Source organism: Diadema antillarum, unplaced genomic scaffold (genome assembly GCF_040938485.1).
Source record: "Diadema antillarum isolate AM-2024a unplaced genomic scaffold, OU_Dant_1.0 scf00000182, whole genome shotgun sequence".
Lineage (NCBI taxonomy): Eukaryota > Metazoa > Echinodermata > Echinoidea > Diadematoida > Diadematidae > Diadema > Diadema antillarum.
Window position 1 is genome coordinate 1,356,155 of NW_027271071.1, and position 21,845 is coordinate 1,377,999.

Below are 21,845 nucleotides of genomic sequence, written 5' to 3' on the forward strand. Positions count from 1 at the left end.
CATGTAAGTCACTGTGAAATTCTTTTACACCTGTATTTTTATAATTTGCCATCCAAAGGAAGCAAAAGGAATACATTTATTGGTATATTGTAATCAAATTACTGAAAAGCCATGGCATTATGTACTTCAATTAGAGCAGAGTAACACTGTGTGAATGAACATTGATACCTGCATGATAAACAATACATTGCTTTTCTAGCACCGTTTTTCCACAGCTGCACAGATCAGTGCAGGAAAAATTATTTACTCTACATGAATATGTTTAAAGTATAGGTCATGACACAAACTCTTTTGCAATCAATTAAGCACATTCATGCAAAATACACATGTATGTGAAATACTACAGTATGTCAAAAAATACCATTGATAACTTTCAACACATTGTATTATAAAACTGTCTGAATTCTATTTCAGGGTCTAAAAATACAATGTATAACATCTTACCTATATTTTGCAGAAAACCCCATTCACTTTGGTAAAGTGGTTACAGAGAAATGAGGATTGTTGTAAAGCATGTCATGGGTCTGTTTCTTCCAAGTTCAGCACTTGGATGCTCTTAGAACTCGATCTGCATACTAATGTGTGAACACAATGGACAGAACTTGGAGGGAAGGGATTCCTGACATGCTCAACAAAGATCCTCATTTCTCTTTGACCACTGAAGCACATTGGATGGGATTTCTGTAAGATGTGGGTAATAAGTTATAGTTTCCTACCATGAAATTGTATTGGGGTTGATTCAGTATTTTTAAAGTTATCATTGCAGAGGGCCCATTGTAACTTTTTTTTTTTTTTGGGGGGGGGGGGACATAATGGTATAACTCAAATGACCTATCTTCATAAATATCATCTCCACTCTAGATGGCATTCCCTTACATGACATTCTTTTCTAGAACAGTATCGCTACACCTGGCTTTTTCACAATTGCACAGATCCGTGCAAAAAGAATTTATCTTGTTTTATTGTTCTCACTTCATGAAACCTTTGATGGATCATCATACATGTATTGGGTTCTTTTGTTATCAATCAATCACATTCAAGGTACGAGAAAATACCTGTGAAGGTCTTGTGTGTGTGTGTGTGTGTGTGTGTGTGTGTGTGGGCCGATTAAATCCGGAAGTGTATGGCACCAGAAATATAAACTGCATCCCCCCCCCCCCCCTTTTCCGGAATTTCTGGATCCACTCCTGTACTAGTATGTGTGTGTGTGTTGTTGTTCCTTGCCCTGAAATGATCTCCTTCCCAAAAATCACTATTGCCCAGATAATATTGAAGTAAACTTTCCATGCTGGATCCCAGGAGGAAGGGAAGAAACCCCGGAATTAAATTCTTGGGTTGACGATGCAGTGTCATGTCCTAGCTCACTTGGTATGGCATGTGCAGTAGTCTATTCTGTTTACCATCTGAGCCGAGCAGATCTTGTCAAATGACGTTTACATGGGGTCATACCGAAGGAAACGTGTCTGGCATCCACTTTCTACCACTGGATGCGATGAAAATAACATCTTGGCAGACACTAAGAATGTGCTGTCGCACTATGGGGTCTTCTATTTCCACGTGTTTCAAGAGTTCAGGTTTGCGCGATGCACCCACCACCCATGAGAGGAAATTGTACAGTGGAACCGGAATCATTTCCATCGCTGCGATTTCGCTCAGATGATCATCAGTTGGAGGCCAGAGAAGAGTCTGTGTGTGTGCATTTTCTATTGCTCCTCTCAATGTTTGAGCCACGGCAAACATGTCCTTTAAGGGTATGTCACTTGGTCTTTGCTGAGCACCACTGGGTTCCTCATCCAATGATACATCACCCGGTGATCCCTCGGCAGGTGATCCCTCATCCGACAATGGTTCCTCGGCAACCGATAAAGGAAGGAGTGTTTCTGGCATGGCAGGCCTCTCTTCTGTTAGCTCCTGCGTATACATAGGATCATCTCTCACACAGACTATTTCACTTCGATTACGTTGACGAGGCCTCATGAAACAGAGTTGCGGAAGAGCGGTGCGCAGACGAGCCTTCAAGTTGTGTGACCTGTAGCCTGGAATGTCGTCGCCATCCGTTCTTTTTACTTCCTCAATGAACAAGGCTTTCAGTTCAGTGAGTCTCATGGTCTTTTTCTGATGCACGATCATCTCCTGAACATCTTCACAAAATTTGGTGAAGGACTTTCTGTAGTGTGCCTTGCCCTCCCCAGCAGGTCTGCTATACAGACACTTTCTAAAGAATGAGTAGCATGAAGGGTGATACTTCACTTCTGTTGCAACACTATCCCTGCCTTTTATGTATCGAAGCAGTTCCTCATTTTCACTCTTTTCTGCAGCTTTGATTAACTGTTCGACACCAACTGGTGTGCACGCTGTCAGCCGTTCTTTGTTCCTCTTTCCAGAAATTCTACATCTCACATACTTATTCTGCTTACAAATTACACAAAGAGAAGGCATAAAGTCCCTTGACTGTGCTGAAAGAATTCTCAAGCTTGTAACTGATGATCGCTTTTTCTTCCGGGGAGCTTTAGTAGATGCAGACTGAAGGCCTGCATTTGATGCTTGTGGCTGTTTAATTCCTTTTCCTGATAATGATGAAAGATTAAAATAGAATAAACATTAATTGATATAAACGATCAAATTACAGCATGCTTTAATACAAAGCTTTTAAAGGTTGTACAAGGCAGCAGGTTACATATTATGATCCCACACTGATGAAATTGTCATCTGTATCACTGCAATGAATGTCATGCTAGGTTTTACACTACTTAGACGTATATTACAAGTGTGCAGTTCTTCACGATGAAAATCTCTTTAGTCATTAGAAAAGCAACATAAAGAACTTAACATTTTCTTTTAGGTGAAATGACAGAAGGAACATCTTTTACTTGCTTTGTCATACACAATAAGTACAAACTGTATGCCAAACCAAAACTGTTATTAATTCATATGATTCCTGCAAAAACTTCAGAATCACTCTACGGGTTCATGTGGTTGATATAATATCTGGACTTTGAATGCTATATCTACAGATGAACATGTACAATTGTAAATAATGTGTGCTTCCAATTTTCCCTAGAATTTGTCATGAGATTTGATTGAATACAGAAAGTGTGGTACATGTACATACAGTGTAATCTGATATGAAACATTTGTCTGTACATGGATTTCTAGTCAATACTAGCCTAAAATCTAGGTGGAGGATGCAGCTATTTTCTTTGCTGTTGCGCAAAATATCTGATGCGGTGAGACTACCAGTATTGTCTTTGCGAAGCGATACGCCTGATGCGTCGACACTACGAAAAGTGGATGCCTGTGAAGCATCCACCACCTATATCCACTCATCTTGCTTTAGTCTTTTTCTTATTATCGACTATGGTTTATATGGAAACTGCTACTGTTTCATAGTCAATAGTAACAAAACAACAACTGAACCAAGACGAATGGATATGGGTGGCACATTCTTCCACTGTACGTAGTCTCGCCGCATCAGACGTATCGTTTAGCAAAGACAATAGTCTCGCCGCATCAGACGTTTAGCATGACAGCAAAGAAAACAACTGCATCCTCCACCTAGATTATAGGCTAAGTCAATACCTGCATCTTTCTCTTTTGACTCCTTGGTCTTAGCAGCTCGTCTGACTTTTGTGACATCTGCATACCGACTGTAACATGAGCTAAAGGAAACAAGGAAGAACAAATGACAAAATGTAAATATTATACTGTGAACAAGTACAGGACTGTACATGATGAATACATATGGTATGTATACATTATCTAAATCATGTAAATGTAATGCCTACAAAATTTTATTCAAACAATTACCAACAAATGTTGTTCTCTTGAAGCGATTCTAATTTGATACAATATACAACTGCTTTATATTTTCACATAGCAAGCGGTAATCAGAGGCTAAAATCATTACCGAACCCATAAGTAACTGAAACGGCCAAAACTGCCTGCTTATTACTCCCTAAACTGCCCATCTATATTTAGTTTCATGCTTTATCAATTTTTTTGTTTTCATATAGAATATATAATCATGTAATCTGAAAGAGGTCAGAGGTCAACAAAAGTACACGTAGGTTATATTTTCTTGGTAAAGTCCTAAATAAGCTTTGGAATAAACATGGCTTATATTTAAATAGACAAAAATAAACATGCAGTGAGCTATTTTACATCATAGAAAATTGTTGAAACGAGAACAATATTGATGTAAAGGGACCCATAAGGTCAGTACATAGCTATAGAATCTTCAGATACTATTGAAAGGGTTAAAATTCAAACTAGTCAAAGCTTCCATAACAAAACAAAGTAGACCACACACATGGCAGAAAGCTGATAGGATGTTACATAAGATGTAAACAAACAAAAGCCTCTATAATCAATGCTTATTAAAAATTAGAAAGGAAAAAGGAACTGTGAGAACCACTGATATTCTCTGAATTAGACAAAGGAGGTAAAACGTACAAGCTGGCCTGCCTAGTATACTGTACCTCCTCAGTTAGACCAAGTTCAGTCTAATTTCATCCCTACATTATGCTCCATTAGCCAATCAGCACTTGCAATTTTTTGTACCCTTAATTGTTTCTTAACACATTGCACATACATGTATAACCCCTTTGCTAACATAGTTGTGTGTAAAATATTGTCAAGTCCGTATCAAAAAAAAAAAAAAAATGTCTAGACTACACATGTACTGTATGTTTCTTTTCAGAGCTTTTCTAAAATTTTGTACCACCAAGCATCTTTTTGTGAAATATTTAACTCGCACAATAATCCTCATCATTCAGCAGTGCTTTGCCGATTCAATGAAGAAGTTGTTGTTTACTAGCTTGCACCTCTATAGCATTTATGAGCTCACACTTTGTAAAGAAATTGCCACCGTAACTTGTAGGCAAAAAGTTAATGACAAGGGATGTATTAAATGTACAGTTTAACTAAGTTACATGATCCAGTTTCTTTGAGTAAAAACAATCCAGGAAAAGACCTCCTCAGTACACTGTACATGTGCAATATACACATCCCCCCCCCCCCCCCACACACACACACATGCATCTTCCTTCATATTATCATCTACTACAAGGTCAACTTAGGCAAGGTTGACTGTACTAGTACAGCATTTGTGTATCAGGCTCTTAATTGCTAATTTGGTAGAAAAGCTATCCTCATCAAGATGTTCAGCTGTTGGCATTAGTTATTACTATTAGTACTAGACCCTATGAAAATATGCCATTTTTCTTCATTCGTGTATTTCAGTGTTGTTTCATTTTGAATAAGGCATGACAACTGCGTTACAGGGGATGAAAAATAATAATTCCAATGGTCACACGTACACTTCTATGGATGAAAATTGCTACACAGTGACAAAGGATCAAAGGATTGTTTGTGTAGTAGTGGTGCACCTGAGGATGAATGTTATTATGTATGTAATCAAATAGCCCGACCGTACGGAGTGCGCCGCACATCGACAGCACAGGGCTGCATGTGAAGCAATGTTATGGTGCGATTCATAGATGAGTGCATAGCGAATTGCGATGTCGATGGGATATTAAATTTTGACTTGTAGTTCCCACACCTTCCTTTTGAATGTCGTAACCCTCATTGGTAAAAGACGATATGGCATAAGTAGGGTTCAAGACAACTGCATAATGTACGTGTAAGAAGGTGGCACTGTTTACTCAGCCTTACCGGTGGTACCCGGCGTTCCGTGGCGTCGGGAGATCGGCGAGCAGATCGACCAGCTGTTCTGCTGTAACACTGCTGGTACGCACGGGTTGCTGCAGCAGCTTCGGTGCTTTCGTCCGTACAAACTTTCGAGCGATCTCGCCCTGCCAGCAGTCGTATTGCGACCATTGCGTAGTGTATTTCAAAAATGTGCACCAGCTATGTTTGGTAAACAATGTTGACTTGCCTGTAAGTTTCTTCTTGTGCATATAACACACCACTTCCTTGAGGCAGTAGTCGTCATGGTCACCATAATTTTAAATCGATCTTTAAAAGTTTGACTGAAATTCTTCGTGAAACACGCCCCAGTATTATTAGTGCACTAGTGCATTACATAGGCCTACATGTTGTACTGTTTACGTATACTAAAGAGAGAATTATCTTTTACATTTTTATAAAATGAACATTTTTGATTTTCATTGTATGTTTTTCTCGGTGTTCTCCATGTTTGTAAATATGTGTAAATAGGAATTGTCAAACAAACCAACCAACAAACAAACAAACAAACAAAGGAACTTGTTTAGTTCTATCTTGGCAATGTGAAATTACCATGTTCGTCACAGTCCCAGCGCCCGTGACGGGTGACAAGGTTTCAATAAAAACTGTTAGACTGTCGATTTGATAAATTGCATGGGGCCTGCTTGGTATCTCTCTATACCCACAATCCACTGCATGCATTAGCCAATTAAGTTCCTCCCCTACCTACCTCCCTGATTCAGTGCGTCCTCTTTCGTTATATTTTTCGAGAAGATTGGCAAAATTCCAGGAGATATTTCGCCGATTGCTTACTAACGGGGCTAACCCGCCACCGGAAAACAATAATTAAAGCCGATTCGGGATACTGAATTTGTATCATAATTTTCAGATGCAAAGAATAGTTTAATGTCCCACAAAGTCAGCAAAAAACATGAAAGCTATATATCTAAAGCCGTAAAAAAATCGAACGAGCTCTGCTTCGATGTCTGATTGCATTTGTTACTCCACTGTGGTCTAACTTATAATTCACAGGTTTTCTTTACAAATGCAACACTGCCCCCCCCCTTTTTTTTGCTAAATATAATAGACTTCTATGAATAAATGGAATGTGTTCAGTTATTACAACAATCTTAATGATGATACTTACAATTCGTGGGATGAAATACATATCAGCAACTTCGTCGCCAGCTCTCATACGACAACGTGATGAGGAAATTCAAGGTAGTCAGAAGTGGGATAAAGGAAACCCAGTTTATTGCATGCCAATTAAGTAGCAGATTGATGGAACATTATCTAAATCACTCAGAATTATATGCAATCACAATGACAAAGAACCCGCTGTTTAAATGAATGAAGTCTGACTGCAATGAGGATGATTTCATATAGGACCTGATAAGGATGAACTGGGGTGGATATATGGTTTTGCGCCTGATGGAAAGGAGAAAAGAAACGATCAAGATCATGAGCAACCATGCAGCCATTTTCCACAACGGCCTTGATATATTAGCTAGGAAGAAGATTTCTTCGAGATATTGTACAACTTTATGGATTTTTTTTCCTGTGCTCCTTGTCTATTTTGATATTGAGACTCAACCGTGCGAGATGATAATTAGGCCTATCAGCACAGTCGGGGAGGTGGGAACTTATAGCCCCCTGGCACAATATTGTTCCTCCATTTTAAGCCCAGTAGATCTTTTATTGTTAAATAGTAGTGACGGTGTGCACAGATTTCCCAAGTCTCTTTGCGGGTAAAGTCTAGCTCTTATATAAAAACCGTAAAGGGTAGGAAGTATAGGAAATAGGAAAAGTACAGAAGCTTAAACAGAATAAAATTGACATTCGCAGGCCTCCACAAAATCATTAGGCATTGACATGCGATATCCAGCACAAAAAATATTGCCCGTGACTGCTTGCTTTATACAATGATTAGTCGCGGGTGGTCAAGGTTACGATTGTGGCTGCAAGAAATGGCCATCTATAAAGAAACCAAATAGGTGTATGGCAGAAGCGATTTTACACGCCTGATTTGCCCAATGTTTCCCAATCCAATCTTTGGAGAACGTACCTCAAATGTCAGGGTTGCACAGGAAATATGTCCACGGAGGCCCTGAAAGAGAGGGTTACCGGTTTTATGCGAGAGGATGCTTGCCTGTTGGTGACATCGTGCTGACACTGCGCGCGTGCGTGTGATACTAATAATAGGACATGTAGGACTATAACAGTAATGTCTCCCATATCAGAGAGCAAGTCTTGTGTTGCGCAGGACAGAGTCGTAGCCGATCAAATTCTAAAGCAAGGTTACTATACAATAACCTTCTCTCTGATGCACGGCAAAGTTTCAATTCAATTCAATTCAAAATGATTTTATTTCCATATAAAGTAATACAAAGTAATATATACATAACACTTACATGAGTACATAATATTATTTAAAGGAACTTTGAAACACGTAAGTTTCAACAAAACATGAATACAATAATTATTATAATGATATCAACTTTGGTTTGGATGAATAAACAAGTAAGCAATACAATCTTAATTTGTAACTCCACATGGAAAAGAGGAATTCACAAGAAACGCATAGCTTGTAAAATTTGTGAATTACTCTAGAAGGTGAGGGCATCTCAAGATCCGTCAAGGACTCCATGTATGAAAATTTTGATATCCTGATGTTAGGCGAAGTAATCAAAAAATAAAAAAGGACTATGACAAGGATAAGAACGAAAGCAGGGACGGAACAGACAGAAAATAAAACTAAAGATAGGCATGACAAAGACAGGGAGAGAAAAAAAAATGTCTGCATTCAGTTATCTGGAAAGGTCACCAAGGCATGAGTAAGAACTTAAAATTCTATATACACAATTTGGCTTAAAACACAAACTCTTGATAATTTAAAAAAAATACTTATCATTCATTCATTGATTTATTTTTCTGAAAATGACCAAAAAAAAAGATTGTTTTTAAAAATCTATTTGTTTGTTTTCGTGAGGATGACAAAAGAAATGTTTTTCAGTTTTGATTTAAAGGAAGGAAAAGTCGGAGCATCTTTTAGAGTATTGTCAATGCTGTTCCAGAACCTCGGGCTGCATTTGCATCATTTGGAGGAAAGTTCAGCTGGTGGAAGGGGAATGGGGGTGGGATATCATGTGGGTGAGGAGGAGGAAAGAAGAGGAAAATAAGGGGATCGATAAGGAGAAGTACTCCCTACGAGAGTAGAACAAACAGGCGTGCTGACAGCGAGCGACTTCTTACGTTTACAAATGAACCGCGTGATGCTCAGATCCAAGCTGGAACCAGGTCAAGACTAACTCGAAAAGCTCTGACCGAAATTGAAAGAGAAAAAGAAAAAGAAAAAAAAAATGGAAAGAAAATGAAGGAGGAAGTGGAAGTGAGACATGTCGTGGTAGTGTTGTCTGCGTCGGTCTCTTGTTGAACAAGTCGTCTCAGGGGATGAATAGCGCGTGCAGAAACGCGAAATTCGAAAACACGGGACCGTGCACATCGGCGAATTGAGATAAATAGAAAGAGAGATGGAGAGATCCTGGGGTGGGGTATTGGAGAGCGAGAATCCGCAACCCTCCTATAGAGGTTGAAATATTACATTATGTGAGAAAATTACATTCTATTTTCGCACGGCTAACGCGCGTGATTGTGCACTATCACAACAATCCATCTTTAATTCCTATTTTCATGGCTTTGTCACCGGGACTACCGCCAAAAATATCGACGAAGTGACATTTCAGCGCGCTCCTGTTTTTGTTTTCTTGTCATGCATCTCAAAGAATTAAGCAAACTAACAAACAAAATCAATTTGTAATGATGTCTCGCCTTCCGACTTCCATTCAACCGTCATATGTATAGCTATCGATGTTTCAGGTTTTGTTGTTGTTGTTGATGGTTTGTTTGTTTGTTGTTTTTTTAAACTTTGCGTGTGTTTCTTTCCGGGTTTCTTCATTCGCTTGCTTGCACATAATGATTGTGACAGGATCTATTCACAAACAACCAAAATATATCTCGTTACCATGAACATTCGGGTGAGTTTCAGAGATATTCATTTGACTGGAATATTTTCGAAGGATGATATTTTTATCACTGTAAGTGCTGTCAATCGACAACGTGCTGTCTGCGACTGAATTTTATCATGCACGTTATCCTTCTCGCTGTCATGGCTTATAAAGACGAATTATTTTTGTATGAAATATTTGCTCAATCTAAATCCATGCAATTTCTATTTTTGTGTGTATGACGTGAGCACGTCACAATGGGTTTGTGATAATGAATAACGGTATAAAATTCCTGTCTCAAACTAGAACATTGATATGATATATTAGGTCATCGGAGTCCGATTTTTGCCAGGGGCAACACACATATATATCGCAGGTGTAGTAGAATGATCGATTTCGTGCCTTCAACGGAATCCGAGTGGGAAGAAATTCAATTTTGATTTCGATTCAAGTTGATAAGGGCAAGAGACATATCATTTTTATTGCCATTTCCGTGAAGTTCCCTAAATACTCAGTTGTACAGTGTATTCTGAAAATGTGAGGAAAAGCTATCATCTCATGTAACGGAGCAACGTAGGTAATTATATACCAATCTATCCATAAACTATCTATCTATCTCTATCTCTCTATTTATCAATTAATCAATCAATCTGTACGATTTGTCTCTATCTATCTATTCATTTATACCTATCTGTCTATTTATCTACTACTATCTATCTATCTATCTTTATCTATCTATCCAATAATCATTCAATCTATATATTATCTCTCACATAGTTAACAATTAATCTAACAATCTATCTATCTATCTATCTTTCCATTTATCTCTCCATCTGTATTTCCCTCTCTCCCTTTTGCTCTTTTCTTCCTCTGGTTTTCGATATGATGAGATATATAAGATTATGTGTATTGTCCTTTTTTATCAAGGGTGTATGTGTGCCTGCGTTTATATGTGAGAGAGAATATAATAAGGATGCGCAGAAAAGGGATAAAGGATGGAATGATTATGTAAGGAAGAAACCAATGACAAGAAAGATGAACGGAAAAAAGTCACCGCTGACAATGATTTTGTTTTTTTCTCTTCAGTCATGTCTATCAAGGAAACCCAACAAAATAAGACAAAACAGCGAACAAGACAGAAATGAGAAAGAACATTCAGGATCAAGCTGCAAAATGTTTAAACAGGATGACATTGAGATAAATATAGCAAAGAGGAAACAGACTCAGAAGTTGCTAAATGCGTCTCAAAAACAAGCACTTCATTTTGAATCCTCTGCATTAGCAAGTTGCCTACCGTATTCCTGATTTTTTTTCCCCCTTCCCTTTATTTACCTCAAACTTTCAACCTTGTGTTAAGTCCTGGTATCGCCGCTGTCCTTTCTTCGACACATGGTCTAAATCGTGATGAGTAAGTGGACCCAGACTGCGATGCAAGTTGAGTTAAGGGAGGAAAATCTAAGCGATTACCTTCTCGAAATGCATCGCTCCCTCACTCGGACGAAACACACGTCATGTTTCATCGTACGATTTGGGTGTGTTTTTTCCTACCTTAGTTCGTTGTATATTCCGTGGGAAGAGCCATTCCTGTACACCTGTGTCAATGAAGTCCTGTTGTAATGTGTCAAAAGGAGAATGATGATGATTCCTATATTATGGCTGCTATTCTCCACCCTGCCCCATCCCTCCCCCTTCTCCTTTTCTCTCTCTTTCTGTTTCCCTATACATGTAATTTTTCTTTCTGTACCTGTTTGTCTAATTGTCTATAAGACAGTCCATTCACCTATCTAATCTCTTTCTCTCTGCATTGCTCTGCCTGCTTTATCCATGTTATCTTGTCTATCATAGATAGATAGGTAGATAAATAATAAATAAATGAATAAATAAATAAATGAATAGATAGATAAATAGATATAGATATATATCATCTTGTTTCCTAGATATATCTCATCTTGTTTCCTTTCACTATCTCCAACTGTCTTTTTCCATCAATCTCGGTTACTTCTCCATTTACTCTTACCGAACAACATTCTGTATCCTTTTGTTTCGTTCGGTTTGGTTCGGTTTGCTCTGGGGTCTTTTTCCCCCTCCATCCTTGACGCTCGCATCATATTTGAAGAGTGTTGTCTTTCATTATTGCGCGTGTGGGAGGGAGGTATGAAGGAGGACGGACTGCGGTAACTCCGCTGGTAATACAGGAGAAGTGCAGCAAACTCCGTTCTAGCGAGTATTTTCATCGCAAGGAGAGATAGCAATGATAATAAAGGACATTGCGGCTTTCAAGATGCGTCAGTCGGCTGTAAGATCGCTGTCAAGGTGAGGCGCGGAGAGGCGAACGAAATGATAATATTATTGTCACACGAACGCATTTATACGTCACGCACTTTTTCATGTGTACCGTGTGTTTTGATTTGGTATAGAGGAAAAGGGGGCATTTGGGTTTGTATTACACCTTGAAATCGATTGGATACGAGTACATGTGGGGCTAATCTAGAATGCTATACAGACACACGTTCATGGCTTATACGCCTTTATCAACAATTAGTTGAGTTGAACGAGAAAGTGCAAGACGTCTTTGGGTAAAAAAAAGGCGAAAAAATATGCTCATTGATTTTTTTTTTTTTACTTTATCCCTCTGTCATAATCTGAAACAACGAAAAAGGAAAGTGTAAATTCATTATTTTCACAGAAACGGAAACTGTTCACGCTACCATGGTATTTCTGTGACTTGTTATTTATTGCGGAATGTCGACCACCATTCGATCAAGAATTTGTTTTCAAATAATCCCATATATTCAGCAGAAAACGATACTTTGGGGGTCGCTGAATGGACTGATTTCTCTGGAATGTGTTTTGGCTTCATTATTGTGAGGTATGTACGTTAAAGTGCGTCTACCTCAAAGACGTTGTACACAAAGCCTTAAACGCAAGAAGACTGCGGGAAAAAACTTCCAGTTTTTCCGTCATCTTGAATTTAGTTCTTCATGGCTTGTTGATGCCGTAGAGAGGAAACGACAGCCAGTCCTGCCCCCTTATTTACCCTGTTATTATCTTTTCGTCATACTTCTTCTTTTTTTTTCTGTTCGACCACACGGATACACTGCACTGACGAGGTTTCTAGTGAGGGGGTACTGTACTCTTAGCTGTTGAGTGTCTCCGCCTCTCCCTTCGTCAGGTAGAGAGCTAGAGGTCTTTTTGGGTACCGCGTATGCACTTGTTTGCTCACAATTGCCATAGTGATGATGCTACTCGTTTGCTCGGTGTGTGTGTGTGTATGTGCGTGCGTGTGTGCGTGTCGTGTCAGGTGACGGCCAATATACTCTGCATGTCCTAAGGTTGACAAACTGTGTTCATCAGTCATTGCATCTTCCGCAGGATAAAGTTGCTCCAGCGAGTATACGGAAGGAAAGTATGAGAAATACAGACGAGTAATTTTCAGCGTGTAAACGAATCGATTAGAAAATAAGCCAAAACAGCCACCGGCTTTTCTTCTTACCTTAGAGTGCGCATTTGATTTCAAACCCACCGGTTCAATAGTGCTTTTGCAGAGGAGACCCAATATCGTGTAGTTCTGATTTCAGTTTGGAAACAAATAAAAGCAAACAGGGATATAAGCAATGTCGAATTTCAACTTTTATCTCATCAATCCATCAGCTATCATATCCTCATCTTTCCAGTGAACAGTTTTCTTCAGTTGTTGTATAGCAGCACGATTAGGAATCCGAGACAGTGCGAGCGAAGACATCTGCTTCAATAAATCCTTTTTCTCAGCATCGGAATTTCTCGAGTTCCTTGCAGAAAGAAAAAAAAAAGGCTTTTCACCTTTCAATTTAGTGCATATATTTGTTTTGATTGTTATTTTTGGTTGTTGGCCTTTCTTCCATGAACCACCGTCGTCACTGACGACTAGATTGTGGCTGCAACATCTTTAAACTAAATATATATATATATATATATATATATATATATATATATATATACATATACATTATTATATATGAGAGACATATTATCTTTATTTTGTATATCTGCGAGAGCTTGGCATATTCGCAATCTGTATGCGTATTTGTTCTGATTTAACGACTATTGTAAAGAAAGACAAAGAGGCAAGAAGTGATGAAAGCTTACGTGACATTTTCCCAAAAGAAAGGTAGTTTTATAATATGATTTTTCTCAACAACAACGATGAAAACTAAACGAAAAGTTCACTGAGTATTGGGTGTGCGAGTATGAAACAACACGAAATTCCCAACCATCCGGTAAAGGTTCAAGTCACTTTCTAAGGTGGATAATTCGCCTGAGAGGCTCCTTTTTCGTATGTTCTTCTCCAGGGGCGAAAATCCGGGGACTAATTTTTACCGTCGAATCGCTGGTGTTATGGGACACCCCGTTATAGAATTCCGAGGAAGGCTCGCATTGTCTCGGGGAAGATTCTCTCTGGTTCCCGTGGGGGAAAAATCCTGAATGCGCGCTAACTCTACGAAATCATACCCTTCCTTCAACTCCGATAAGACGATGAACTGTCTATGCGAGTGCACCCCCCCCCCTTCCAAATTGTCTTGTTACCTTTTAATTCGCCCCCGCGTCTTGTCTCGAAGCTATCTGAATCTTCTTAATAGCAAATCGGGAGTCACTCCGGTGTCATCTTTAAAGGGATGGTATAGTATTTGTTGAGGTGAGGATTCAGCCTTTAACATTTTGCAAGATACTTAGAAACTACGTAGTGAAATTCTCAGAGAAATTCAAAGATTCAAAGATGATGAAATTCGGGTTTACAATGGCAGAGATATCCAAAAACAAAATAAAATAAAGCAATCCTAATAAAAGGTGGGTCCTACCTTTTATTAGGATTGTTTGTATTGGATATCTCAGTCATTCCAGAACCAATTTTCATCAAATAAAATTTGAATTCCTCATAGATTCTCTTTCATATTTCATTACAGGTTTCTCATTATCTCAAAAAAATCATCACACCAAAAAAAATTTAGAAACTTGTAGCCCCATCTCAGCCGGAACTGTACCATCCCTTTAAAGGCGGTGTCCTCGCAAACGGAAATAAGAGAAAAAAAAAGTCAAACAAACAACAGATAAGCAGCAAAATATAGTGAAAACAGTACAAGAAAGTATTGCAAGGGAAATTTCATCCCCAACCATTTTGATGTAGGCATATCAAAATGGCCTATTAGGGCTGTTAGCAATGCGAAGGACTTCTCCTTACAATCTTTAAAACGCAAAATGTTAAGTTATTTTTCATGTATCTGTTATAAGAACGTTTTCATTTGGGTTCCTAGGCCCTAAATGGAATTAACCGTTTTTTTTGCTTGCTGAATGCGCACACAGTCTGTGATTGATGTATTAGGTGATTAAGCCATGGAGCAGATGGATCTTGTAGAATCTTTGTAGAATAAGATAACTTTCATAATACGAGCAAAATTTAAAATGTTGCAATTACATTGCTTTTGCCATACGTAATCAACGTTTTCGTTAGGCATACAGGACGCCACGTGCGTTGACTTACTGACATTCAGGAAGTTCATGACATCCTTTGATGGACGCAATGGCCTTTCGAACATTACTCGAATGTCACAAATGTTTACTTGAACTTTCCACTTCTCCTCCCGCTGATTTCTTCCAAATAACTCTCTTTTTTTGTGAGGTGTACAACCATGCAAACACACACACACACATCAGATACAGACACAGACACAGACACACACACTCAGCAATGTATTATGGAAGAGTCAGAAGGAGCCGTTGAGCCATTGAGAGGATGGAAGGGGGAAAGAGGGATCTTTCGACTTCTCTATAATTCATAGAAGTACTTTCGCCAGCTTATGTATCGAACATATTATTCACAATGATGAGCAATTGCCCATTCGGCTGCGCACAGAGTGATGTGACCACTTTTCGTCGTCAGGCGCATCTTGATGAGGATTGTGCGCAACGCCGCATACTGTGTGCAGTATAATCTTGAGCAAAATTCACAGCCGCTGAGCTAGGCAAGGCAAACATCATCGGCTTTATTTGAGTGAATTGACCACAGGAAATCCACTCGACCCGGCCGGTACCTTCGTATTTTGCATCCTGTCTTCATCCCCTCCCCGCCTCCCTTTCGATTCGATTTTAAAATGCCATTTCCTTCTCCCCTGTCGATATTATTTGCACTGAGAGTGCACTGGGATTTACGTCTCTATAAATCACGCCTAAAGGGGGCGTTCTTTTTTCATGTTTTCGATAGATTTGTTTTATTTGATCGTTTTGTTTGATAAACTTACACATTAATATTTTGCTTCTCAAATGAACGGAAAAGAATATTATTATTGTGTAATCTAAACTGACACATAAAAATGATATATTCTACATGAGGCCGAATCCTTGGTTCCCACCAATACATGACACGTCGAATTTAATTCCATTAAATATATATATATATATATATATATATATATATATATATATATATATATATATATATATATATATAAATTTATATATATATATATGTATGTATATATATATATATATATATATATATATATATGAAAATTTGTAATCATTCGGTTTTTTTTTTTTATAATCTTGACAACGAGAAGACCAGGAAGCGCGAAATTAACAATTCCCGAACATGTCAGATTAACTGCTATTCGCGAAAATTCTGTACGCGAAAAATATGAGGGTAAAGACCGACATTGTTAAGTAGAAGGAATCCCTCGGGTGAGATGCGATTGATATCAACTTACGACGGATGCGTTAGTGCTCAGCCAGCTGGTGTCTCAAAAATTGTCTGTCTTGTCAATACTTCCTCGCTTCTGTTTTTCATTCAGTTCTTTTTTTCCCCTTCCTGTCTTAGCCAGGTCCCTCTTTTCAGAATAGTCCTGATGAATCCCCTTAACGTTTCTTTTGAATACCTACCTCTTTGTCTTGCAGCATCTTTTAAATGAGCAGGGCACAACCCGTTCATGGGCTTGTAATAACAATTCGGCATCACTACCGTGGAAGCGTGAGCGCGGTATCGTTTACCCGTTTTACCATGTTTGCGTGCGAGACGATTCAACCCATTCTCGTGAAGTAGCCCCAGGCCTTAGCTTTTATGTCAGGTGCAAGATCGGTCACATCTTTTTTGTTTCCTCATCCCGTCGAATAGCTCTCGGGGCTTAGCTTGTCAAAACGATTCGCTCGCCGATCGCGCTGTCAATTCCAGGTGCTTCTTCGACTATACATGACCTGCGAGAATGCTGAAACGTGTATTCCAATCAGGTTTGTCGATCGGCGACTCTCAATTTCAGTAATATCAGGTTATCTGATATCTTCTGAAAGGGGTCAATACAGTTAGATCAGGATAGAATACACTAAAATTGTCGCGCAAGAGGAAGACTTACTATCTTTGTCATTGCAAGAGCGAGAACGAAAAAACAAAAACAAAAACAAAACAGACATTGTCAAATGCGAATATGATATATTGGTGGCTGTATCAATTTCAGCTCAAAGTTTGACGCTTTCGTAGAGCTAATCGTGGTATATACTTTGATTTATTTCTATGTCGCTGTGTTTTGTTACTCCGGGCAACGTGTTCATCCATTTAGCAGAGTCTCTCAATTAGATTAGCTGAAAGAGATAAATGTGCAGATGCAATCCATATCTTCTTCTCCAGGGAATGAGTTTTGAGCTGATTTCAGTTTTTTCATCCTTTATGCCTTTCTTCTCTCTGAATTGAAAAAAAAAAAGTAACTCACGAAAGAAAGATAAGTATGTGAATCTAGTGTCATGGAAACAGAAATAATAGTCGTTATGTAGAGATTCTATATTCCTTGAATTGTTAGGGTTATGATACACATATCAACATATGATAAAAGCAAATTGTTTTCAATATAATGATTTCTGCCAAATGTCTGCATAAAAGGTAAACAAGTATTTCCTTGATTTTCTTGTAGTGTAAGGCTGAACACACAGAATCTCACTATATTATTTACTGGCAGAATGGCTTTTCTATTTAGTGGGTGTATGTCGGCCACCGCAATAATAATATGCTTTTCATATGTTGATATAGACCTACGTATTTCATTACTATAATCTTTTTATTTTCTTCCCACCCAGTTTGGAGGTGAAATGGTCAACCGACTGAGCTCTCCTCGCTCTCTGACCCTTGTTATCGCCGCTGACGGTCTGCGAGGGGTGGCGGCCAACGCGCTGGGCATGAGCGACGAATTCATCCAGGAGTCCTGCAAGTCCTTCTGCGCCGTTTGCTCGATGGAGCGCGACGACCAGCCCAACCTGCCGACGCCGGAGACCCGCGTGTTCCGCCTCAAACTCGACCTGTCCGCCTTCGGCGTCGAGTTCCGCGTGCCGGACATCAGCCGAGCCGTCTTCTACCTCAAGATCTTCGGCACCTTTCGTAATCGGTACATGAAGCTCATGTGTCATCGGGGGGATTCGAACCTTGTTCGACAGCTTCGGCTCAATTCAGACCCAATGGTGAGTAAAGACATATTTTCCTTCAATTGGGAGGTGGAAGGGATGTCCCGGAGCAGCTTATGGTCTTAATACCGGTTCCATGACATTATCTGATATTTCCTCGACAATTGCTCCTATGAAATATCTGCACGCTAAGCAATATATAAATTCTACCCACACACATAACCCTAACGCTAGTCCTAACCGTCACAGCAAACTAATCCTAAAACCATATCCCAACTCTAACCCTAACCGTGAGTCCTTGAAGAAAATAATACAATAAAATACAACTGTCGCAGGAGCAAATGTTGTGTCACCCTTTATATTGTATCTTATAATGGTTTCAAGATGCATGGTTGTCATCGTCGTAAAACGTTTTTTTTTTTTCCAGTGATGATTCGGTGCTGCTACATCCACTAATGTTGCTGCCATCTATACTAGTATACTACCACTTCTACTTGCAATTATGTACTACCGCTACTTTTACTTCTTCTGCTGATTACGGTAACTGTGATGCGGACGATTACGTCGGAAATTCAGGGTTTTTTCTTCATTATGTGAAGTCTTCTCTTTCGTAGTATCTGTTACGTATCTGATCTGTTTCATGTTTCTTTTTTATATGACTCGTGCCATCCCATACTTGCAGTTGATGCGCAATATATTCCAAGAGTCGTTCAACACGTACAAGACGAAGGGCGAGCGCAAGATGTCGGACGTAGAAGCGATGAAGTTACGCTGTAGCAGCCGACTAACCGAGGTCAAGATGTCATATCGACGAGAGCCGTTGGTGTACATTGAGGACGAGCACATGGTGGTGTCGATAGAGGGCGATGCAAGCAGAAGTTTCAACTACAGCTTAGGTGAGTTTTGCCCTAATAACCACGTGTTCACATTCCATGTACTCACTTGGTCGAGCCATTCTGATAATTTGGTCCTCTCCTCGGCAGTTCCTTTTGCATTCTTCTTTCCTTCGTCTTATCTCCTCATTCCTCCCACATCTCCTACTTTCTAAAATCATGATTTAGTTTCGAATAAGTTGAGAAGACAAATTGATGTATGAATGAGGTTTACATTTCTATAATCATTTAATTTCCCGATCTAGTTCCCTTTAATATTTTATGAATGATAATAACAAACATCATATTAAGCATTTTTAGTTTCAAAACTTCATAGGGGTATAGTGTCGAATTAAAAAGTTGCTTTGAAGTAGGTTTGTTATCGTTATCGGTGTTTTTTGTTTGAGGACATGATGTCGATGATGTTTGCTGTTAAAATAGTTACAATAATCATTATTAGAGGTACATGTAGAAGTAGAGAGAGAATACCAAATAAATCAGATCAATAGCGGATTCATAGTTTTGTTTTTGTTTTGTTTTGTTTTGTGTGTGTTTTTGTTGTGGGAGGCTATGTGAACAGAAGAAAATATATTCGATGTATCCAGCAATGAGGAGGGTCATAAAAACATGATAGGCTGGTATTTATCTCTAGTGGGAGCAGTCATTATTGTTCTTCAAAATCGAATGCTATTGTTACAACACCAAACAAACAAACAAACAAACAAAAACAAACACAGAAACAGGGGGAGTTGAATTCCTCTTCGTTACGATTTTTTTTTTCTTTTGTTTCATTCTCGACCACCGTCTTGAAGGCTTTGAGCTCAACACCGGTCTGCGCGGCCTCGAGTGCCTCGACAAGTTCATCAACCAGTTGGTCCTCGCTGACGGCATGGACGACATCGTCAAGACCCTCTCCTTCAAGTCCAAGTGCACGCAGAGACTGAACGACGACATGATCAGGCACAAGTTGCACTCCGAGATGAATCGGCACCAAAACAAGAACGACTCCCCGACGAGCGCAAAGCCAACGAATAAGTTTTTGGACGATTCGTAGCATATTTGACAACTTGGATATTTGTTGTTTGTATATCAACCGCCTCTCTCCTCTCTTCCGCGGTTTTACACAACTCTCTGCCGTCGGACACTTTGCGGGAACCTCGCGGTAGCCGCCCTATCTTTATAAAGGCCTCGGCACCCCGAACACGGTAACGGCAATGGTCCGATTATTTGCTATGGTGCGCCAAAAGGAACCATGTCTCGTCTTTCTTTTTTAAATCAATAATTCGGTACAAAATCACCCAAAATTTTAGTCTTATATAAAAATCAAAAGCAACAAAATCACCAGTTGAAGATTTATTTTGTAAAAAAATTATTAGTGGGGTAGTGATATTGTCACAGAACCAGACATGGTTCCATTAATTGGCGCATCATAGCAAAAAACCGGACCGTTGCCGTTACCGTGCTCGGTGTACCGAACCCTTTAGGCCTTTGAGGGATATCGGCGCATCAAGCAAATTTTCACCATTGTGATTACCGTCTTGATAACGACGGAAAGGGGTCGTTTCGTCTATCTCTCTCTCTCTCTTCAAAAAACACACACCATATTTTATCCGCTTGTCACAGAGGAATAGAGGCCTTCATGTCATGTTCTTAGAGGCTAGATTTCTTGTCTTTCATTGAATGAAATTGCCAAAGGCAAACATTTAGTTTTTATGCTTTCGTGTGAATGAACTCATTTGCAATCAACTGACGTTGTTGGATTTCTTTTCCATTTTTCATTCATTTCGTAAATATGATGACATGCAGAAAGCACTCGCACAAGGGCAGATGTAGATGGCAGAGCAAAATTGATTTGAATAACCAATGTACATTGTCTAATAGCGTTGTGTAAGAATGATTTACTGATGATAATGAAAATGAATACTTTAGCTCTTACCACACAGGTTGTAGTACTTGAGAAAGTCTTGGATATGTGTAATTTCGTCTTCTTTTTTTTTACTTTACTGTTCTACTTTTTGTTCCTTTTTTGGTTCTTGTTTTTCAATTTCCGAATTCCAAATACTGTATAATGGGACAATGATTTCACCGATTTTTACGGAGAAACTTTGAGATCGTCTCGAAAATTTTCATCGTTCTAGTTCAGTGACATATGGACGAGTTGGTCGAATACCGCACAAAATTGGCAATGGCGATGACAGTCATTGCCACCGTGTATAAGATCTTGTTACCAAGATATTTGCAGAGGTTGTCTCGATAATTTTTGGTCATAATAAAGACGGATTTGTGAAGTAAAGTAGGGAAGCCACTTCTCTGCTCTCATGTCTCACCCAGGATAGTTTATGAGATGAAAATCGTAAAAACTTGGAAGCTGACTGAATAACCTGACTCAATATTCAACTGATTTGATCATTGGAAAGATGAATATAGTGGACATGATGGAGTTCCGATGTAAAGATTTATTTAATTGATGCCATTTATCCATAAAAACACTTTTCTCAAGCTTAAACGCTTCTGACATCTGACTGTGCCTTCATATAAATCGTGCAAATTATAGTCGATAGTCGACAAATTCGGCACCATAGTCATAAGCGAAACACCTGGTAAATTGTTCACAAACTTAATAGGCTATACTTGATAATTGTATTGGTGTCTGTGTCCGTTACTATCGTTGAGTTGAGAAGTCTAAAGCGCCATGTTCATGTTGTATGGGACGTGTTACACTTCACAATGTTTTGTTTGTAATAATCACGTGTTAGCTTGCTCTTTGTCATATAAGATATTGTCGTTTGGCCTTATAAAGCTGTCTAAACCTCACGATTGTAGCGCGAATGCAAGGCATAATGATACAGCATTTTCTGTTTTTACTTGTGGA

General features: G+C 39.0%; 1 protein-coding gene across 1 annotated transcript in view; it reads left to right on the forward strand.

The window, feature by feature from the left end:
- The window catches only part of LOC139723189 (uncharacterized), a 91,949-nt gene extending 71,922 nt beyond the window's left edge, over positions 1-20,027 (forward strand). Inside the window, exons 2-4 of the mRNA XM_071634446.1 lie at positions 17,781-18,158; positions 18,784-18,997; positions 19,786-20,027. Coding sequence (XP_071490547.1) covers positions 17,781-18,158; positions 18,784-18,997; positions 19,786-20,027 — 834 coding nt within the window. The remainder of the gene's footprint in view (positions 1-17,780; positions 18,159-18,783; positions 18,998-19,785) is intronic.
- Positions 20,028-21,845: the final 1,818 nt, after the last annotated feature.